This window comes from Strix uralensis, chromosome 23 (genome assembly GCF_047716275.1).
Source record: "Strix uralensis isolate ZFMK-TIS-50842 chromosome 23, bStrUra1, whole genome shotgun sequence".
Taxonomy (NCBI): domain Eukaryota; kingdom Metazoa; phylum Chordata; class Aves; order Strigiformes; family Strigidae; genus Strix; species Strix uralensis.
In genome coordinates this window covers 2,385,707-2,408,233 of record NC_133994.1, presented here as the reverse complement: position 1 = coordinate 2,408,233, position 22,527 = coordinate 2,385,707, and the positions used below count along the sequence as shown (strand labels likewise).

At 35.6% G+C, this 22,527-nt stretch overlaps 1 protein-coding gene across 8 annotated transcripts in view; it reads left to right on the top strand.

Annotated features, from left to right (window-relative positions):
- The window catches only part of PRKCZ (protein kinase C zeta), a 69,231-nt gene that overhangs the window by 33,712 nt on the left and 12,992 nt on the right, over window positions 1-22,527 (top strand). For all 8 annotated transcript variants that reach the window (XR_012631995.1, XR_012631994.1, XR_012631993.1 and 5 more), the window contains 11 exons: window positions 2,693-2,824; window positions 4,019-4,100; window positions 4,780-4,832; window positions 6,838-7,026; window positions 9,990-10,087; window positions 14,419-14,505; window positions 15,160-15,295; window positions 16,656-16,743; window positions 17,493-17,612; window positions 18,569-18,648; window positions 19,216-19,305. Coding sequence is in view for 5 of the 8 variants with exons in the window: in XM_074892574.1 (XP_074748675.1) it covers window positions 2,693-2,824; window positions 4,019-4,100; window positions 4,780-4,832; window positions 6,838-7,026; window positions 9,990-10,087; window positions 14,419-14,505; window positions 15,160-15,295; window positions 16,656-16,743; window positions 17,493-17,612; window positions 18,569-18,648; window positions 19,216-19,305 (1,155 nt within the window). In the remaining 3 variants the exon portion in view is untranslated. The remainder of the gene's footprint in view (window positions 1-2,692; window positions 2,825-4,018; window positions 4,101-4,779; window positions 4,833-6,837; window positions 7,027-9,989; window positions 10,088-14,418; window positions 14,506-15,159; window positions 15,296-16,655; window positions 16,744-17,492; window positions 17,613-18,568; window positions 18,649-19,215; window positions 19,306-22,527) is intronic.

The window sequence follows — 22,527 nt, the reverse complement described above, 5'->3', positions numbered from 1 at the left end:
GTTTTGTGACTATGCATACTTAAAGCAGTTTTTCTCCTCTCCACTCTTTATGTGATTTTGATTACTTGTTAGCATGATCTCTTACCTTCAGTACTTGTTGTCATTCTTAAAGATTAGAACTCTTGATGTTAGCTTTAACTGTTTTGAATCTGAGGTATTACACAATCCTAATTAAGGAAAAAAAAATCTGGTTTACTGAGCTAAAATACAGCTGCACTAAGAATCTGACTTAATCCACATAAGCGAATGTAGCTTTAAGGCTGAGACACCTCCTTCATTTATCCCATTATGTCTAAGTATTGCAGCATATATGCAAATGTCATATACACTGTTGGGAATTCTATACAAAACTGAGTACAGTGAAGTGAGTTCACTTTTTGATTCAGAAGTAACATTTTCTTTTTTAAATGAAATTAGCATTTTTTTCCCTAATGCTCCCCACCCCAGAACTGCATTGAAAGAAGGAAAAGTCCCTTAAAACTCAGTATCTTATCGTTAGATATCTGAAAAATATAAAGTCATATATCTGAAATATAACATGTATTTGTATAATGTGGTGTGCCAACTGAATTTTTAAAATTTATAACATGAAACATATACTTTTTTGTGCTTATTTGCTGCATAGTTAAAACATATCTTTGAAACATAGTGAATGCATACCTGCTGCATTAATAATCCATAATGTTATAGATAATGTTTTAGCTGAATTTAGGCAAATAGTGAATATACACATAAAGATTTTGAAACCTCCTTAGCATGCCCATTTGTCAACAACTCCAAACAAGACTACTTTGTTATAACTGTCCATATACAAATCATATAAAGCCAGAATACAAACCATATCCTACTGACTTAGTAATAAAGTTGACATGAACTGTAAAATGTGGCATTAAAATGTATAAATTAATAATAAATTACAGTCACATATGTATTACTGAATGAGATACCAGATTTTATTGTTGACTCAATTTTTAAGAGTGGAGTACTACCTTATGAATCAATTCCTTTTCCAAAATAACCTTTTAAAACTTTTTCAGATAACTCAGGTAAATGAACACACACAAGAATCCAAACTTTAGTCTTGTTGAACATAATGTAAAGGTTAACTCTTTGTTACAGCTGTATTTGTGCATGTTTTGGAGAGGTATGAGAGGGATACATGTATTACTGAAGGAATTTGGGAGCTGCTTCTACATCTGTTTTCCTGGTTTCTTTTTTTCATTGCTTCCCTGCATCTGACTGAAGTAAATGAGATTTATTTTCTTCTATGTCATTTCTAGAGCCTAAAACATTTTATTTAGTCTTAATATTACTGCTGCCAAACCTATACAAGAATACTGAAGGAAGTCTGATGGACCAGGAATTTTGAAAGAAGTGGCTATAGCTGTCCAAGGCTTCCTCTCTTATGAGGCACTACGGTTTGGGTATTTATTTTTTCCTGGGCAGCACATTTTGGGTTTCTCCTGATCTAGGAGGACTGGCTGTACAGATGAATTAGATGTAGTTAAGTTTTTTGTTTTCTACAACTATCAAAATATGAGAAGGGCCATACAGAAAATATTTTTTTTAAATGATCCATTCGTTAATATTTTTTTTTTCCCTAATACTACTAGTAAGGATTTGTAGTAGCTTAACGCTTTTGGGCAGGACAGCGTGTGTGATTCATTAGTCTGAGGATCTGAATAACCGCAGTCTAACTTACAGTTTGCTGGGAGGAACAGACTTCCACTGTTTTGTGGCTTTGGGACGGTTGCAGAGTTCTGTCTAAGCCTGAAATGGGGGATGAGTGCAGGGCTTCATGTGCAGCTTGCAGAATGACAGGCAGTGTCTTAGCCTGTTACAGTAATTACTGGAGAAAATTTGCAGATAGGGAATAATGAGTAAGTCTTCTGTTGGCAACTTGTGCACTGTGGAGAGGGATAACTGAGACTATAGGTGACTTCTTGGCATGTAAGAATCTTACATTGCTATTTGGCACTTTGGGTAAAGTGGATAAAATGACCACAGCACACGTACCCTGGAAAAATTATTTGAAGACCTGCCCTGTTAAAGTCAGCAATAGAATGTCTGGCTTCTTAATTTGTTCTCATTTTGATTTAATTTATTCAGATGCCATTTTGTTGCATGTATGAAAAAGGTCCTATTTTTTTTTATACTAAATAGTGCAACATACAGAGGTTTTACATCAGACTTGATAAATGAGTTTTAATTATGCAGTTTCCACTGATGTTCTACCACTGTTAAAGTATATAGATGCGGTTATGGAACATTCTTCATACTTGTCTTTTGTAATGTTTTGTGTCAGTGTTCTCCAAAGCAGTCAGTTTGGGTGCTTTTTATGCATAACTGTGTAGTACAAATTTCTGTCAGTTTTGTTTGGGTAACCTCTGTCAGAACCTGAAATTCAAAATACGCTTATTCCCTAAGAATGATTTGCTAATGTTAGGCTGTAATGTGTTCCATATGCTTGAGATACTTGTTTTCTTAAGATTCATTAAAAAAGGACTGCATTTAGCTGCATTCGAAGTATGAAGTGTAACCTTAGGTTATTAGGGAAACCCTGGATATTCTAAAAGAACTATTATTGAACATCTATTAGGAGTTGACTAGGGTGGATTCTTGCTGCTAGGTAACTACTCACCTACAGAAAGGAATTGATAATTGAATTGATAATGTGCATTCTGGCTTCTAGAGAGCGTATTGTGGCCAGTGCAGTGAAAGGATATGGGGTCTCGGAAGGCAAGGCTACAAGTGTATCAACTGCAAATTGTTGGTCCATAAACGTTGTCATATACTTGTTCCACTGACCTGCAAAAGGCATATGGTAAGTCTGTGCTCTGTATAGAGCGAAGATGTTTCATTGTGTCCTGTGTCGGGGTTTGTAGCTCTGCACCCCAAGCAATGAAATGCTGTGCGTGGTGGTTGCAGGTTTATAACACTTGGTGGTATTTGGTTTGTCTGTGGAGGACAAGCCTTTAGGTTGTGAGCAATAGAGACAAAGAAAAGAAAACTTGTGATGTGATTTAAGTGTGAGCAAGCTTGAATTTGTCTTCTCCAGTAGACACATTGTATTTTACAGATAGATAGACAGTTGTCACTGACGATCTTAGCGTTTGTTCCTTTTAGCCTATGGGAATGTTTTAAGAACGAAGGCACTTGTGTGGTTTTTGCACTGCTGCTTGCAAAAAGGCTTGTTGCTTCCATGTTCTTGCCACCTCAGTTTCTCCAGCGCTGTTCTCATCCTCTCCATTTCCCTCCTGCATTCCAGTGGCGATGCTAGTGTCTTTCCTAGGCTTTAAATGTTAATCTGTATCCCTGAATTTTAGCCCTTCCCCATACTCATCACAGACTATAACCAGTGTCTCACTGGTGTTGCATCATGGTTTTTCTAACTCAAAACTTAAACCAGTATTTTTCTTTGTTGGTCTTGCATGTGACTTGCCTTGACATCACTACATTATTTGCCGATTTATTGATGCATGTTGCTATACCTACTGGCATAGTCCTACATGTCTCAATGAGTTGTGAATGAGACCAGTGTCCAAATGTACTATAAAACTGTTTAGTATTGTAATCTTTACCAATTTATGCAATACCCTTGCACAATGAGTGACAATTCATGTTTTTTAAACAGGAAAGAAATATGTTCTAAATTGAGTGTGTAACATCATGCTGAGGTGTTTACTTTGTTGTTCCATGTGAAACAGACTCAGAAGTCTTAAACAGAATTAAAGTTTGAACTTTTCTAAAAGATTAGTGTATTTTATTGCAGACAACTAAACCTCTGTTGTAGTTGCAGAGAATGGTTGACATAGCATTTATGCTTTTGGTGGGCTGGTTTTTAATAATGCATTACAAAATGTTAATATTTGGAAGTACTTTCTACAAAATGCAGTTTTCATACTGGAAGATACAAATGGAAGGTTCTTGGATTGTAGTTATATGGCAAGGCATGCTCACTTAAAAGGGACTACATAAATCAATGTTTCTTTTCTATGTAACTTATGTATCTTGCAAGGATTCGGTCATGCCTTCCCAGGAGCCTCAGTTAGATGATAAAAATGATGAAGTTGACCTCCCTTCAGAAGAAACTGATGGAAGTGAGTACTTTCTTAGTCAGCTGGAATTCATGTGTTTCCCCATTTGGAGGCCCAGTTTCCATTCCACCTGGTTGGGGTTTTTTTTTAAAGTTTACTTTGGATTAGCTTGTTAGGGACTCAATTACAATAAATGTACTTCTGAAGCATATCATTTGGTTCAGTTCCATCCTGAATTCGTATGCTCTGAAACCATTCCAGAATGTGAAGTTAAGCATGGAGCAATTGGCAACAATAGATTTACTTTTTAAAACAAACAAAACCCCCACGCTTCAGATCCAAACTGTGATGCTAATATAAGTGCACCCTCGGACTTTTAAGTATTTCTTAATTCTGTGCAATTTGGAGTACTGTTTTCTAGGTTAATATTTTTGATCATTTAACCTGTTTAATTTTAAGGGCCCATTCATCATACCCATTCTCCAAAATTACTCTGGCCTTTGTCAGGTACTATTGTGAGCTCAGAGGTTCATTGATGAATTTCTCACTGTCTCTGAGTTGGTACCCTTAGGATCTGCTGTCAGCATTACAAGAATAAAGTGGAAAAATTTGATCAACTGTCCCATAGTATGTAAAACAAAATGCTGACCCTAAGATACTAAATCATCTTTCCATTTATCAATTTTTAAAATTATTTCTAATAAAGACCTTAACCTCACTATTTGTTTAATTTTTTTTCCAGTTCCCTACATTTCTTCAAACCGGAAACATGACAACATTAAAGATGACTCTGAGGTATGTTTTTAAAATATTTTTGTAATTCACATTTATACACTCTTAATCATACAGATTTTTATAAAACAGCTAGTTATTTGTCCTATTTTTTCTGCTACCTTTTAAAGAAAAAGTCTGGGTTTTCTTTCTGAAAATTGATTTTTTTTTTCAGCTTTTTTGTTGGATTTTTCTAATTTCTTCTGTATACAGCTCTTATCCCAATCATGATCTGAGAGACTTTTTTCTCTTTTTCTCCCCTCCATTCATGTTGGAACAACAGTGATTTAGCAGAGGGTTTGACTTTATTGCTCCTTGCAACAAATGGTGGCTTTGACATTGTCTTGTCTGCTCTCTCTAATGGATGTACACCCTTTGTCACCCTCAGGCTACCTCTACAGGCTGTCACTATGAAAGTTGGTTCAGTCTGATAATACATTAACTATCCAGCTCTCTGAGATGTTTCATATAAATACCAACTAATAATTTATAGACAGCTCCTTTGGAAATACAAGTAGCATAACATACACTTAAGCTCTGTTTTTCAGCTCTTTTGTAGGCGGTCTGACACAATCTCTGCATGCCAAGAATGTTACTCCCTTAAAGCAGTTTGAAAAATCTCAATACGCTTTAATCCTAAAGGGCTTCAAGACATTTCTTTTAAAAATGCTTCTGGCATATTTAAAATAAATAGGATGCACTCTGCAGAGCACTGGCACTTAGTTTGATATCCCATTTTTAACAAGCCCGCACGTTTTTTTCCTCTACATCCACGACAATACTTGTCACTGCCATTATTTCACACTTGAGTAGTTGCTGCTCTTGGGTAAGTGACTGCCTTATTTTCAGCCATGTGTCTTTAGATTTTTATCTCAAATTCAGAGATGAAAGGATATAAATTTAAAACACATTAGAGAATTTTAATTGCTATCTATAATTGGTGACTTCTGCTATGATTAGTGCTCAGGTAGATACTGTTTGTGTTTAAATTTTGATAGGTGCTGTTTGCTCAACTGTCCTGAATTATGCTGCTCTGATTATCCCACCTTGCTTTTGAGCTTTACTAAGATAATTTAAGGTATCCTACAGAGAGGAAGTGGCATTCTGGGAGCTTTGTTGACTAGAATCTTTAAGCTCAGAGCAATCTCTTCTAATAGCAGTCAATCCTAGATCAAGATTCTTTATATAAATACTTTCCATAGTTCAGCAGAATGCTGATCTGTCTACAAGTACAGTAGTATGAGGTCAGATAAAAATAGGCCACAGAAGTATGTCAAAGCACTGTATATATCGGTAAAACATGAAATGTCAAATGTTGTTGCATTTCTCTAGTTCAGCTGCTTGATCTTCAGTCTCACGTGTTCACGTCTAATTCCAGCAGACACTCAAGATAAATATTATCTTTTTAAATAATGAATTTTAAAGTAACATTCTTCATAGTGGAATATTTCCTGCAAATTCGCACATTTCAGAAATTGGCATCTACTTCTGTACGGTGCCAGGCACCTATTAGAAATCTTCTTTTTTATTAAAACTATAGTGAACTTAATATACACAGCTGTTGCCTAAACTGAAACCAAGACAGGTATATTCATTATCAAATTATTGTTTCCTTATCCATCATCTTTTTAGATGGCCTTTATTAATTTGTATTACAATATCTGTTAGAATATGAAAGATGCTCTTCACTTAGTGCAAAGGATAATTCTACAAGGCCTGCGGTTGAAGAATTTGAATAAAACCTCATTTCTTAAGGCATTGCCTTCTGCTTTCCGGTAGGGAATATTGAAATGATTCATCGAACTAACTACTGCCTTGAAAAACACAGTAATTTTTAGCATGAGCGAAACCAACATCAAGCAAACATTTCTAAACAAATATGTTTTAGTCAGCCATTCAGATCAGTGTGCCAGTAACAATGGCAAGCAAACTCAGCAAATTCTGTCCAGCGCTTAAAGACCTCTTTGCTTTAATAGTTACTTGTTATGAAAATGTCTTCTGTTTCTAGCATCTGTTTCTTTTTATACAGGATATCAAACCAGTCATTGATGGAATGGATGGAATTAAGATTTCTCAGGGGCTTGGACTACAGGACTTTGATTTAATCAGAGTTATCGGACGTGGAAGTTATGCCAAAGTTCTTTTAGTTCGGTTAAAAAAGAATGATCAAATTTATGCTATGAAAGTTGTGAAAAAAGAATTGGTCCATGATGATGAGGTAAAAGTCTGTGTTAACTGCATTCTGTTACATTTTGTAAAAACTTAGTGTGCTTTAACAAAAAACCATCAGACAACGTTTCTGTAATCGAAGTTTTACTGACTTTTGAACTCATTTGTCAGCAACTGTCTGCATGAAGCGCCAAGATTAAATCTGAGAGAAATGTCCCTTATTTTAATACCAATGAACAGTTATTAATAGCTTTAGGAGAATGCACATGAAAAATATTCCAGCCTGGATGTGCTAATCTGTAAGTGATGAGTTAAATAGGGTGGAATTTGGGCACTTAATTTTGAAAGAAAACAAAGACGTTTCTCAAGGCTAGTGAATGTAGCTGCAAAGTATTATCTGTATTTCAGAACAGGAGTGGAAACTGTGTTCTTAGAGTTGCTATTACAGAGCTTATGTGCAAGTGACACAGTACTCTGGAGTATTTTCTTCCATGGGTTTAAAAAAATTATGCTAGTACCATTTGAGGTCACTGTGGTTTAACTGACTTGTAAAAAAAATTGTCTGCCATAGAAATCAGTGCAGCTTTTCTTGATTATTTTCAAAATCCTGTTGAAATTTTTTTGATACAGGATCTCAAATGCATGAGTTTGGGGTGGGCAGGGAGAGAAAAAAAAACCAAACCCAACCCTTTTTATTGCTCCTGTAATATTCACACTTCTTGAAAAGTATAGATTTTATATCTATTCTATTTTTTTTTTCATAAATATGATGAACCAATCCTAGCAAGCAAGGAAGGGAGGTTTGAACCACCTACAGTGCCATGAGCCTTGAACCTGCTGTGTTGAGTAGTTGAATGGGGCTGGGGTAACTGGAACGTGTGTGGTCAGAGCACAGCCCCGATACACCAGCCGAGGCACAGGGCAGAGCCATAACCAGTGCTGTCAGGCTCCTGGCTTGACTGGAATGCTGCAGTGTTGATGGCAGGGCTCATAAATATGACACCATTAGGTGTTTGAAGAGTAAAGTAGTACTGTGTCATCCTTATGGGTGGAATCCCATACTCAAATAAAATAAAATGAAGAGATGGACAATCAGTCTCCCCTCAGAGGGAATATCTTACATAGCTGTTCTTAAAATAGAAAGTGAATTTTCCAAACACAATGCAATTTTTAGGCTGATGTTATATTCATTTTATGCTGTTAGGAAGACTGGATTTCCTGAAAGTAGGATGTTGGGGGAAAAAAAACCCAACATTGTTTTAAGTACTATTTGTGTGGTAGTTTCAATCAGTTTCTCTGGCTGCCATCTTTGTCATTATTCCAGAGGCTAGGGTTAGGAGAGCAAAGTTGTCAAGTTCTTCTAAATAGTTTGGCTTGCTCGTTTATTTGATGGTTCTTTTTATGATCAAATATTAGACTCGTGTGTAGTTTATTTACTGGTGTTTTAACATGTATTTTTCCAAGAAGATAGAAGCTGAAGAAAAGTATTACTTAATGAGTTACACAGTTGTTCCTGAGAATCAGAGGTAGATGAGAAAGTCTTTCTTCAATAGTGGCTCTCATAGATAATTACATAAAAGATACAGCTAATTGGTTTTTCTTGCCTGTAAGATAGGCTGTATAATGAAATTCTGGGAATTGGTAGGAAATTCACTGAATTCTGTGAATGCATGAGATAATGCAAGTAATGGAAATTTTACCTACTAAGTGTTTCATGGAGAAAGAAAATTAATTACACAGCAAGTATCAGTATGTTTAAATCAGCTAGTGCTTTCCAGGTAATGGTGATATTGGAGAGAAGCAAAGATCCTTTTCTAAATGAGGTTGAAGCAAATTAAATACCTGGACTTTTCCTATTAAATTTTTTTAAGCTTGATTTTGCTAACAGTAGTGCACTTGCATAATACCAGTGTACTAGTACACAAGTGCAATGATGAAGGGGTTAGTTTAAAGACTCTTAAAGAGAAGTTCATTCAGTGAAAACAAAAAGAAGTGGAGATGTTTATTGTTCTATTCAAAACTGAATTTTTTGGACCCAGGTTTACCCTTCCAAGGTGTTACGTCTTCAGGAGTGTCTGAACATAAAACCTTAACAGATTTATTTAATTTGATGGTGACATTCTTTGATTTCCTTTGAGACTCTAGTTTCACTAACTATCCTTGACAGGAAGGCCTGATTTCTCAGGACCTGCTATCGCTATCTCCAGATTGGTCAGAAAGCTGAAAGTATCTGTTGGAAATGAAGATTTTTTGGAACAATTATATTTCTGGTTTATTGGCAGGGTACTGAGTGTTTGCAGGGTAGAACATGATCAGTGTATTGCATGAAGAGTGAACATCTACTGCTAAAACCAGTTGTCTGTAAGGTTTAAATTTTGTATGGTTGTATAAAAAAAATTAAATGCTTTGTTATTACAGATCTGAATTTTGCAGTGCTATGCTAGTGTCATTCAAATTTGGTATGTTATTATATGGTATTGCACTGGGTATTCAGGACTTCTCGCTGTTGAAGCATTAAAGGTAGTCTGTGATATTTTTAAGAATAACTTTAGTTGGACAAACTAATCTGGTCGTGGTAGTTTCATTGAATTAATTTTGAGTTTCAGATGAGAAAACTCAGTTTGGTTTAGTTGAACCTTTTAAAAACGGGAGATTCGCATTGCTTGTGTTACTAGTATGAGTTGCTTCAGCCTTAGGATCATTTCTCTAAGATAATTGAATTTATTTCTACGAAGCAGTATGAGCAGTGTATCAAATATTGCAGATGTATGATATTTTTAAATAGCTTAAATTTTGTGTAGACCTTTTGAAATGGTTAAGAAACTTCTGAATATATAATTGAATTAATGTTTTATAACTTCCTCCAGTTTTTAGGGGGGTTTGTCTTTCTGAAGAGCATATGTAACAATGATGGTATATGTAAGGGAGCGTAGATGTTCACAATTTCTTTTCTGGGAATACCCACAGTGGTTATCCAGCAGGAGTTCTGATTGTTCAATTACTCTATTTCAGGATATTGATTGGGTACAGACAGAGAAACATGTGTTTGAACAGGCATCCAGTAACCCATTCCTAGTTGGTTTACATTCATGCTTTCAAACAACAAGTCGGTAAGAAAGATCTGAAATTATTTTGTTTTGAAAATCTTGATCATTGTACTAACTGCTTCTCATAAAGCAAACATAACCACTGCCATCACACAGTCAGTAATTTTTGGAAGGAAGCATTAGCGTTGTCAGGGATTTGCTACTACAGCAAAGCCAGTTCTAAGCAGGGCAGCTTAGCCAGTGTGGTGTGGAGTAAAAGGCAGGGATTTCCAGGTCCAGATCTGAGCAAGAAGATGAAGGAGAAAGAGGAGGAACCGTATGCTGCCTTCCTGAGCCCAGGCCGTGTGGCTTCAGGAATAGGAGGATGGTCGTGGGGTAAAACAGAGCTTTGTAAGAGACACTTTATAATACCTGATTCTGCTGAGGAAGGCCAAACTGGTTCTCAGAGGGCCAAACTGTAGTTCTCTGTTCTTCAAAATAGCCTAAGAGTTGGGCTGCTCAGTCATAATAGTTTTTAATAATAACTTAAAAACCTACATGTGTATGAAGTATTTCTTACCTATGAGGCTTATGAGCCCGTAGCACATATTGATGAAGTATGTGATTTTATTTGAAAAAGTGCTTAATAAACTCTTAGCTACTTTGAAATATCAATTTCTTGTCCTTGTGTGCACAATCCAAAGTGGATTATTTGCTTCTTATTTTGCAATTAGAATATGAAGGAAATCAAGAACAACTTTCATGCCCATGTTTATGTATGTCACTGGGGAATTTGGATGGGGGGGGTTTTGTGGGTTGTTGGGGGGTTTTCATTCTCCCAGGCACCTGTTTACTGTTATACTTCTATGCCTGGTGCCATGTATATCATAATTGTAAGATAAGACGTTCTATTGGGCTTACTCGAACGGAATGCAGTGTAGAGTGCCAACAGTTTTAAGAAGTTTTCGTGGATTATCTAGTCATTTATCCTTAAGAACAATCACCTGTTCATTACAATGTGTATTACCAATTTTTAACATGTGAAGCCATGAACTGTACCGTTTCTTCAGTCCCCAGACTTTCAAGCCCTTGATGGTTATAGGCATAGGAAATAGCATTTTCCTAGCAGGGAAAACATAGCTAAGATAAAGGAAGTAAGTTATGTGAAGAGCTGAAGGTACATGGACTAGGCAGTATTTTGTAGCAGTGAGAAAGAATGATCTCCAAAGGTGACTGACTAATCTGACCAAAAGAAATTTGGCTTGCAGATAGGGGGGAAAAAAAAAAATCTTTAGACAACTAACAAACTGTTGTGAAAAGGCCCTTTAAGTTAAATCAATGTTCCCAAACACCTTCTCACCAAGTACTAAGTAGTATTGAACATCTAATATAAAAATTCATGTGGTTGGGGAGGGTGAAGTATTGAGAATGAGGTTTCTTGTAAATATTGGAAACAGGAAATAGAAATAGGAAACAGTAATAGAAAGATCCTTTGCATGCCACTTCAGTAGTTACACTGACATAGCAGAGGAGCAGAAGTAGGGAAAAAAAAAATAGACTGTAGTCCAAGCTTTCTGTGTTCCTGTTGTATCTTGTCCTGTTTTTCCAGCCTAGCTTCTCCTTGCAGTGAAACTCTAGTTTTTTGTTTATAACTTCAGCCGTTTGCCATGGATATAGCCATAATGTCATGAATTCACAATTTGGTTACAGCTGTAATGTTACGAAATCACAGTTATGACCTCATGACAGCAACAAAGATGAGCACGAAACTGATTTCAAGTGACTAAATGTATCAACATCAGATTGTGTTAACTGGCCCAAAGAGAGCAAGGTGTAATATGAGAACAGTCTGTGTATAAGTGTACTAAGTGGGGGGGAAGTTGCAAAAGAACATGTTCTTTTTCCTAAATATAATTTAAACTAAATTTTTAAGACTAAATGTGTACTTAAAGATGCTAATCAATGCTAAATGTAGCTGTTTACATTGTTACAGATACTAGTGATGCTTTTATTATTGTAATAAAACATGTGCCTTGGGCTTGCCCAGAATTGCCAGATAAGTGTCTTGCAAAGATGGCAACAATCTGAAAGAGAAGGTTTGAGTAAATCCTTCTAAGAACAGCAAGGACTACCAGTATTCTCACACTTAGGTGCTTGAACATGACTTGACACAAGGAACTTTAAATTGCAGGTTCTGAGTGGTGGTAAAATGTTGGAAGCTTCTAAGTAGGATAGGAAAGTTGGAAGCAAAAGATGTCAGGAATGCTGTAACAAAATAGATAACTGCCATGAGTATTTTATTTATTATTTAATTTAGTTTAGTGTTTATATTCTTGTGGGGAAGCCGCTGGAAGACTTGCAGGCAATAATTTTTCCTGGTTTACCTTCTAAGTTTTTAACACTTGAAGTGTTTCAAAAGAAGAATCCTTCTCAAAGGGGGCAAAAAAAAAATACCTTTAATTGCTACCAGTTAGATGGTCAGAGAGACTGGAGCATGTTTTTCCAAATGGAATGTTTTCCAGTGTGTGTATATATGGAAGGGAGCTTTCAACTCATGGAAACTTAGGTGTATAAGGAAATACTGCCTCCAGGGACAGCCGCAACCCTCGGAAGAAACTTCTTGCTCAGCATGTTTCTGTCCTGTAGTGCTCTCTGTCCTTGGCAGCATTGCCTGGATCATATTTTCCCAAGGATGGAACCTTTCCTGCAGACCATAGAAGTCTTTTTATACAGCTGATTCCACCTATATTTCTTTCTTCTACTGACTTTCTCTTGCTTATTTTGAGAAGAGTGTTTCAAAAACCTGCTCTACAGAGGAAATAATAAGCCTTGACACTGCAGGCTTTCTGTGCCCAGATCTTCCATTTAGTGAATATGCTGTGTTGAGAGTAACAGAAGTGGGTCCTTTACATGTTCTTTTAATTCCTGTTTTTCTACAGATAAAGTTCTTGGCAAAGTCAAGGGAGGGTGGGATTGCATTATCTGTTCTGCTAGCTCACCCAATTTAGTTTTCATCTCTAATAAATAATGGACATACATGAATTGAGTCTCTCGGTCCTCAAATTCTTTAGTCTCAGTCTATACAAATAAAACAGAACTCTCCTTTTTTTTTTTTTCCTAGGAATGACAGTATGTTTCTTAACAGTATATCAGAAAGAGTTCAGTGATGATCATAGTGTTTAATAGAAATAATTTTGTATGTGTATATTAATAAGATGCTAGATCATGTAACTTTAATTGGAAAAAAGATTATTGTGTCATGCTATTTTTTTTAAAGTAAATTTGGGTTACATTCCTCTTACTGAGTCTTACGTCATCTTGCTTGCAGTAGATCCGTTTGAGCTTTTCAGGAACTGAAGTGGCACAAACAGCAAGCTTCATAGTTAGGTACTAATATCACAAATCCTACAATACATTGATTATTGCCAAATAATATTGCCAGATACTCATTAATTATTGTTAATGATGAAGTAATGTTTTTAAATGGTGACCCTCTATTGGCAAAACTATATCAAAAATACAAATGAGAATTTTCAGATTTTGCCCATGCAGAAACCTTGTTGACTTAGTTGTATATAAACTATTGTTTCATCTACAAAGCTCTTCAGATTTGATGCTGCAGCTTGGCTATTAAAAAAGAACAATATTTAGTCAAGCAGAGTAACAATTTAATTATTATTACATCAGGGTAAATCTGTGTCAGAATTAGTAAGAAAGGCTTGATTTTTAAATTGATGCATCTTTTAAAGTATATTTTAAATCTTAAAACCTTTGAGTAATCAGCATTGTTTCAGGCAGGCTTATTTTTTTTCAGTCAATCAGAAGTTGCTATTCAAAGCACTGCACTCGCTGAGCAAATTATGTACTGTGGAATTTTGTGCCATAAAAGTCAAAAGAATCAACATCCTTGAATAAGAGATAGTCATGTAACTGTGTTGTTATGTCTTTTTCCAATGAATGGCAATTTTACCTTTTTTGGATAAACTTTCATTTTTGCCACGTCATCTTCTAGCATACTTCCATGATTTTGCTGCTATTTCTAAGCAATTTTTAAAGAAGGCTCTATATTGTTATATGCTTAGGGTTTGGGTTTTTTCCCATCTATCGCCGAGTGAGTACCTCATTATATCAGGCAAATGCTGTTGTCTTCTGTACTGTTTAAATAGTTCTGCAGATTTCATGCCAAATAGTAGCCTGTTGTATGCAGCTGCCTCTCCTTTACATTTAGTCTGGCATTTAAATAAAGGATGTGATCCTGCATTATATGGATCAAATAAGTACTCTTTTTTCTCTTAAATAGTTTATGTAACTATAAGAAATTTAGAAGTCTAATTGAAGTGTAGAAGTGAAAAGGATAAGAATAGTTTTTCTTGAGAGTTTCCTTGGAATCTATTAATTGTATTATATACTTTCAGATTGTTTCTTGTCATAGAGTATGTAAATGGGGGAGATCTTATGTTTCATATGCAACGACAAAGGAAACTTCCTGAAGAACATGCAAGGTACTTTACTCACACAGTTATAGTGGGTTTCTTGTGTTGTAGCTGTTTAATGTTGTATGAAATGCTTTCCAAACTGTATTCCATAAAAGAATCTGAATAGCAAAGAAAGAATGAAAGGTTGATTGTTAAGTTTAGGATGTACTGCCCTGGGAAGAAATGTTAATTTAATTTTTTGAAGGATATGTATTTTTTTAAAGACAGCAAGCATTTGATCAGTTGTTAGTTATTCCTGTTTACTTTTGTTTATTGCATCATATTTAGGTAATGCTTCTTTGATCTGTTGATAGAAGATGTAACTATTCAACTTATGTTGTTCTTATGTTGAATTAACACAGTGTTGATAGGAGAAGATGAAAAATCTATTTTGTATGGCTTTACACAAAGTCTCATTTTAATTCTTAATAAGCTGAAAATACAGATGTTCTATGTCATGCTTGGAATTTTCAGGAAAAAAAATGGTATGATAAATCATAAATATTTTAATTAGTAGAATGAAAAAATACTTCCCCATGTTTAATTTAAGGAATGTTTTTACACTAGACAAGATCAGTGTCCTTATGAATAAATGTAGTAATGTTTTAAGAAGAGATTTTTTTAATTGCACCAAGTTTTGTACAGTCTTAATGCTAATATTTTTCTCCTTCTTAATTTCAGGTTTTATGCTGCTGAAATTTGTATTGCTCTAAACTTCCTACATGAAAGAGGCATAATCTACAGAGATTTAAAACTAGACAATGTTCTTTTAGATGCAGAGGGTCATATCAAATTAACAGATTACGGCATGTGCAAGGTAGGATTTTTCTTACCTTTCTTTTGTCGCTTTGTCATTCAGTAGTTTATCTCTCTGGTTATGCTTTAAAGTCAAATACATTGTTATCTTAATGCTAGTGTTACTCAGCCCAGAATTTGGTTGTAGAATAGGAACTTTATGCTGAAAAATGACAGAAGAGTAGAACCACATTCGTAATTTTTTCTTTTTAGCATTTCGAGTTATGTGGCTCATTTCGGGGAACAAAAGTGTAGCCTGTTGGCCAAGTCAGTTTCTCTTATCTGTTTAAGTTTCCCGTGTGACACAAGTTAGAAGATTTGTCTATAAGACAAGTATGTTTTTAAAAGTGTCTTTTCCATCTCTTCATAACTGTGCTCCTGTGAAGATGAATTGCCTGTGGCTGCACTCTGCAGGTTATTGACCACCAGGGGCTCTCCGGTATCTCAGTTCTTAGCCTGCAATCTTTGGCACTGAGGGGCAATTTGGAGAGCGTTGCTTTCAAAGCACCTGGCAAAGTGTAGCATGTACTTAATCTGAGCAGGGGAAAGCAAGAAAACATCAATAGAAAATACGAGTATAGAAAATACTAAATTTAGAACTTCTGTGTGTAAAGTTGGAATGCCAGGTGTGATGGAAGTGGTTGTAATCTGACAAGAATTCTGCTGTCCCCTTAGAGCTGATGATTTGACCTCAGGTTTCCTTGTTATTGCCCCACTGTTTCTGACTAGTATGTGAAACTAGAGTAGAGTCCAGTCTAATTCTTGGTGAGAATAAGTTCCTGAAGCCAAAACTGCAACTGGCATTGTGTTGCTTTTTAAAAGCCCAAGAATTGAGTATGTAATGCTAATTGTTATTTAGCTTATTTGAGAACATGGTTAAGGCATGTTATGGTGACGTAATGAGGAAAGCTTGTCTTTTTCCCTCCATAGAACAGATATTGCACCAATTTCTAAGAACGCTGTACTAGAGTATTTCTCCACTGTCAGAATGCCCAGGCTGTGGGGCCTCACTTGGAATGCAGCAGTTATGTAAAAGTTGGATTCTTTTATTCCTAAAAATAGAAGGGATTTTTCCCAACATCTATTTGAAAAGGACTTCCAAATTGATTTTGATCTGAAACTTTTTAAAATGTATCTGTAAATAGTAAGTAAAATGTTGTTACAAATGTGTTGTGACTCGGTTTCGTTCAGTTAATTTGCTGAAGATAAGCTGTAAAGTCATGTGCCAGCTTTGAGCACTATGAGTATTTATTTTGCTCTAGCATTGACTTTTTTGAAAGGAAGGTCTTTAGACTCCCGAAGTAACTTGACTTTGTAAGTCTAAGGGAAATTCCTGGAAAAGGAGGTCAGCTTTTAATTTATGAAATGATTTATGCATGTAGGAAGGTTTGGGCCCTGGTGACACTACAAGCACTTTCTGTGGGACACCAAATTATATTGCACCAGAGATCCTCAGAGGAGAAGAATATGGTAAGCTGTGACTAAACAATTTGTAGTTACAATAAATGACAAAACAAAGTTCTAGTTGTAGGTTGGTTCAAATACAATTATTTTTAGATTACCATGTTTTTGTGTCATTATGTGTTGAGAAAATGGAATGCATATTGTAGTTTACTTTTTCCTGAAATGAAGTTATTTTTGTTTTTCTTTTGCAATCACTCATTTCAGCTTCTTTTAAATCACACTTAGCCTGAAAAATAAGTATTGAATGATAGTGTACCAAAACTAAGTCCACTTCTTGAAGACCCTGACATCACGGCTACTGCTGTCCTCCAGACAAGGTTATAGAACGCTGTAGCACAGTTACTGCTCATACACAAGTCAGAAGTATGAGCGTGTTTTTAACCAGTGTTGGTAGTTGTGAACTGATCTGATCAATAGGTTGAATCTGTCATTTAGTTATAAGATACTGAAATGTTCAACTTAAGCTGAAATTTTTCAGATTTTATTTTAAAACTAAAATACACTGTATTTCATTGAAGCATTGCTGTCTGGCAGACGCCTGCAAACGCCTATAAAGGTTACAGTTGTGATCCCAATTCAGAAAACTCTCTCAAGTTTCATCCAGTGATTGTGTAAATCATGATGTCTGCAGCTTCACGGAAAGTAGAGAATTTCAGTACTTTGTAGAACCAAGGGCATTAATCCTCGTTTATATGAGAGATAGCGCCTAAATTCAAGGAGTCCTGGCTGAAAATTTGCTCTGCAAATATCTACAGGGTTCAGTGTGGACTGGTGGGCTCTCGGTGTGTTGATGTTTGAAATGATGGCAGGAAGGTCTCCATTTGATATTATTACGGACAATCCAGACATGAACACTGAAGATTACCTCTTCCAAGGTATAGTCATTTTGATGATTGTTTTTCTTTTCCTTCTTGGGGGAGAAATAATGGAAATTAGCAATTCCAGTAGGACAGTTAGGTTTTCCTTTTCCAATGTTATTCTATAGCTGCCTGTAGATCTACTGTAAATAAAGGGACCCGGTATTTCCAGTTCTTCATCCCAGGGGTTTATTTTGGTGAACTCAGATAAAATGGTCTGGAATTATGAAGCTTTCTTCAGACAGTGAAATTTTTTTTTTAAATGTCCACAGTTCAGAAATAACAGACAGAAATTGTATGCAATGGTGTCTGTTAGAAGGAAATCCACAGGCCAAGAATGAATTTTAAAAATCAGTGCTCTGTGAGGGGATAGGAGGATCTTTCTTGACTGAAACATATCAACCTGTAGTCTTGCTCCAGATAACTTTTTTTTTTTTAACTTCTGATGAAATTAATATAACTTTTTTAATAGTTTTACCCTTCAGGAGTAGTGATGTATGAATTTTTCTAAACAGTAGTAGTGATACTTGCCATATTTATTACAAGAGAAACTGTAACAGTTTGGGGAATTGTGAGGTTGCCTACTCCCTAATATCAGAATCATTCTTTAAACTAGTTACTGCAGTTATGTAACAGGATCTGCCATGGTTGTCTTGACGAGCCTAATATTAAATCAGTTACTGTTTAAAAATCACACTTTTCCGTATGCTGAGAACACGCAAAAAGTTTCTGTCTATACTATAAACAATAGAAACGGATAATGAAGCTAACAGTTCTTTTAAGAAATCTTTGGAATGTCATTATAACAGTGCCTTGAATTATTGTAGCTCCTTTTGTTTGCATTAGTTTAAAGAATTACTGTATATTCCCATTTTCCAAATGGTAACAGATTGAAATAATACAGTGTTTGTATTGAAATCATGGTCAATGTCATAAACCAAAAAACAATATTGCTGTTTTTAAACCTGTAACAGTTATTCTTGAGAAGCCAATCCGGATTCCAAGGTTTCTTTCTGTCAAGGCTTCCCATGTGTTAAAAGGATTTTTAAACAAGGTAAATAACATTCTCTTATTTTTAGCATCTAAGATCTGGAAGTCAGAGCTTCCTGTTGAAAGCAATACAGTTAAGAAGTTAATCTGCTTACTATTAAGAAAATCTGTAAAACCTTGGTATCCTATATGTTAAAAAAAACCCCTTCTTAGTTGCTAATTTACTTGAGGGAATTCCACAGCACAGACTTGATTTAAAAGCCTGCACCTAGCTGGAAAAAATAACTATAGGTTTGTTTATAAACTCTTTTCTGTAATAGTTATTACTCATTTAATTCAGCTGATTGAAATCTGTAGAACCGTTATCATTTTTAATGGAGAAAAGAAGCATATGAATTGTACATTACTAAATAGATCTATTTTTTTAAGAAGCTGTAAAATATCTAAAAATGAAATTTCAAACAAACTTCATATGAAGAAAAAAGAACAAAAATCCCTTGATAGCCATAATATATCTTAGCAGCAGTTTGCATAGTCATAGGGAATGCTGGAGTCGTGTGTGTGGACTTCTGACAGACACGGACTGTAACTGACTTGAAGAACGTAATACGAGTTTCTGTGTTTTCCGCAGGATCCCAAAGAAAGGCTTGGTTGTCAGCCACAGACAGGATTTTCTGATATCAAGTCTCATACGTTTTTCCGCAGCATAGACTGGGATCTGGTAAAAACAATTACTTCTGTTTATATGTGTTCAAAGTAACAGATTCTTTGAGTTTAATCGTGTGCACATGTAACAACCCCATTAAAAACAGTGAAGTTCAGTTTCCGTAAATGTAAAAGCTATTTTGCTTTCTCCAAGTGATGGAGAAACAAACTTTTTTTCATGGCCATAATGGAAACAAGCTTTATTTCATAACCAAAATTCTGGCTTGCTTCAAAACTCTTAAGAATGGTTACAACTTCTGGCTATCTGTTTTAAAATATAGGATGAATTTTAAGAAAAAACATATTAAGACTTTGGTGGAACCATTTATTCCTTGGTTTCTACTTGTAGATTCTGTGAACTCATGCGCTGGGTTCTGCTCTATAAAATTTACCCAGCATACGCACAAGGTGCCTGCAGTTGTAGTGTGAAGGACTGCACAGGTTTCTCGTGTCAGAATTCAGTGCCTTACTGTTCTGGGTGGTCATTTCATCTAGTCTTGTAGATATTTTACTAACACCTTGAGCTCTGCTGAACGGACTAGCAAAGACAGCCTATTGAATGCTGTTCCAGTGCTTCAGCTCTGGTGTTGATCAGACACCTTTCTGCCTTGACAGGAGGGTCAGTAGTTGATTAACACAGCCACAGGCTGGGTAAAGTGTCATGAAACCAGTTTAGATACAGTCATGGAGGATGAGGTGCTTCAGATACATGAAGCATTTGTAATCAACTTGTAGTACATTTAAAAAAAAAAAAACAGACTGAATCAACAAATTACATAGTTCTGAAAATGAGAGGGATTATTCAGGTAGGTAACAGGGTTTAGTGACATGAGTAGGTGTGAGTAGAATCGGGTGCTTTTTTCTTAAGGATGTGGCTTGAAAGCAGTGTGGTTCTTTAAAATGATTCTCTGATTATTACTTTCAGGTTTTCTTACTGCTGGTGTGAGGGAAGTTTTCAGTTCATGGTGGAGTAGATGACTTGTGTTTCAGTGGTTTTGCAAGCGTAAAATTTTATTGAAATTGTACTCTATCAAAAGCTTTGTTACTTTGTAATTGTGCCTCCTTCTGTCTTCATGGTAGAAAACTATCCCAGAAATGACGTTGTGTTTATTGACACTCGAGCAATAAAACAAGTCGGGAACACTGCTTTATCAGCATTACATTTTATTTTTTTTAATACCTAGTTGAATGGTGAAAAAATATGCACATAATATTTTCCTAGTCCTAGAAGTCTACAGGAAGTGTAGAAACAGGCAGGCTGCAGTGCCTGTCATAACATGAAAGGGGTTCAGAGGAGGAGGGAGAACTGCATGATCACATTTCTCCTTTGAAGCCTGCTGTTCAGACCTTCACTGTTAACACTCCTCAGGGAAGACATCCACTACATAAGGAGCCAGTGTTTTAAAATACCTGGTGCTTACAAAATTATTCATATTGTGAAGGCTGTCTTTGATTTTGTTGGACATCCATTGTTTTGGTTTCTCCCTTAAGTCTAAGTGCATTGTTTATGTTAGCTGCCTAGTGGGCTATAATGCAACTTGTGTGAGTTTGTGGAGAGTATAAACGTCACGTACTGCAGGGTTTCTGTTCTGTTTTGCAGAGTTTTTTGAGAGAGGGAAAGAGAAGACTGTGGGATTTGTATTTTGTGTATTTTTATAAGAAACTTGTAATTGGTACTACTTGGTCAACATTTATGCTTATTTGAGTTTCGATTTTTTACCTATTTTTTTGGATGAAAGCTTTGATATTACTATTTAAAGAAACTAATGGAAAGATTTAGGTGGTTTTGCTGTTGTTTTGTGATATGATTAGGACAAGGCTGCTCAGGAGGATCTAAATGTCAGATAAATTTTAAGCTAAATTTCTAATAAGTGTGTTGGGAAATTACATTCAGGAGAAAATGAAAAACTATTTGGAAAGTTTTTTTAGTTATTAGAATTTTCTTTGAAATGCAGATGATGAGTAGCAAAGATTTTGACTTAAAAGCTTTTTCAAAACTTTTCAAGTTGAAACACAAGGAAACAAGGGGCTAATGTTGACTAAAAATTTTTTGTTTGAAGCTTGAGTTAAATGGAAAAATAAATAAGGGTAAAGTGAACACTTATACTGCAAATGCTTTTTTCCTAGTGTTAGTCATCCGAGCTGTGTGTGGCACAGCTAAGAACATTTTAGATTACTTGCTCGGAATATAGGATGGCTTAACAGCATCCAGGGAAGTACCAAGACAACCTTTTCTTTGATTATTTCAGTACATGAAGTCTATTCTTATCATAGTGCCTTTTTTATGGAGTTTCTCCATTATATGCTGGAAAGAACTACAAAGCCATGGCTACTGTTAACTGTACAGAAGCACTAAGGTTTTTTGTAGAGCTGTACCAACATATTTTTTTCACTCTTTTCCTCAAATTAAAGGCTGCAAGGTCACGATATGGTTTATTTAAGAGTGCTTTTATGCTTTACTGAGTATAACATAAAAGAGGCAGTCTGATGTTTAGCATCTAGTTGAATGCCTTGCTGTTGAAATGTTAATGCATCGCTACGACTGACTCACAATGACAATCTTACCACCCTCCTTCAATTTTTAAATATTCATTTTGCTGTTTCTTTCATGCTGCCATTCTTGTTTGGGAAGAGCTAATTTTGTCTTCCTTACAACTTGCCTTTCGTGATGCTTTCAAAGGCCTGATAGCTGATGGGATGTTGATGTATTGATTCACTACTCAGTTAGTTTCATGATTTCCTCAGGTGTCCATCTGTACTCATCATGCTCTTGTCTCAAACCTGGAATGCAAGATTCTTCTGTGATTGATCATCTTTTTGTTGTTTGTGCTATGCCAAACATTATAAGATGTTCTGGCCCTGAAACCAGGTTTCTTGCCCACGTTGGTACTATAATCATTTTGGTAACTGTTGTTCACTTACATTATGTCTGTCTGGGTTTTTTTAGTTAGGTTATGGACATTGTAGCTGTGGCTGTTTTTTAACTGAGTATAAATTTTAGAATTAGAATGTTGGTATCTGCTACTACAAATCTGACTACGGGACAGATTTTTGTCTCCACTGCTGTGGTAGTAAGACTTTCAGGTCAAAGGCTAATTCAAGTAAGTTATTTACTCTGTATAAATGTGTTGCAGTTAACCTGGCATGAGTTTCTCTTCCTGTTAAATATGATCAGTAGCTTTCCCATACCTGTATGCTTATATTCCTAAATGGCGAGTTTTACTTACTATACTTTTAC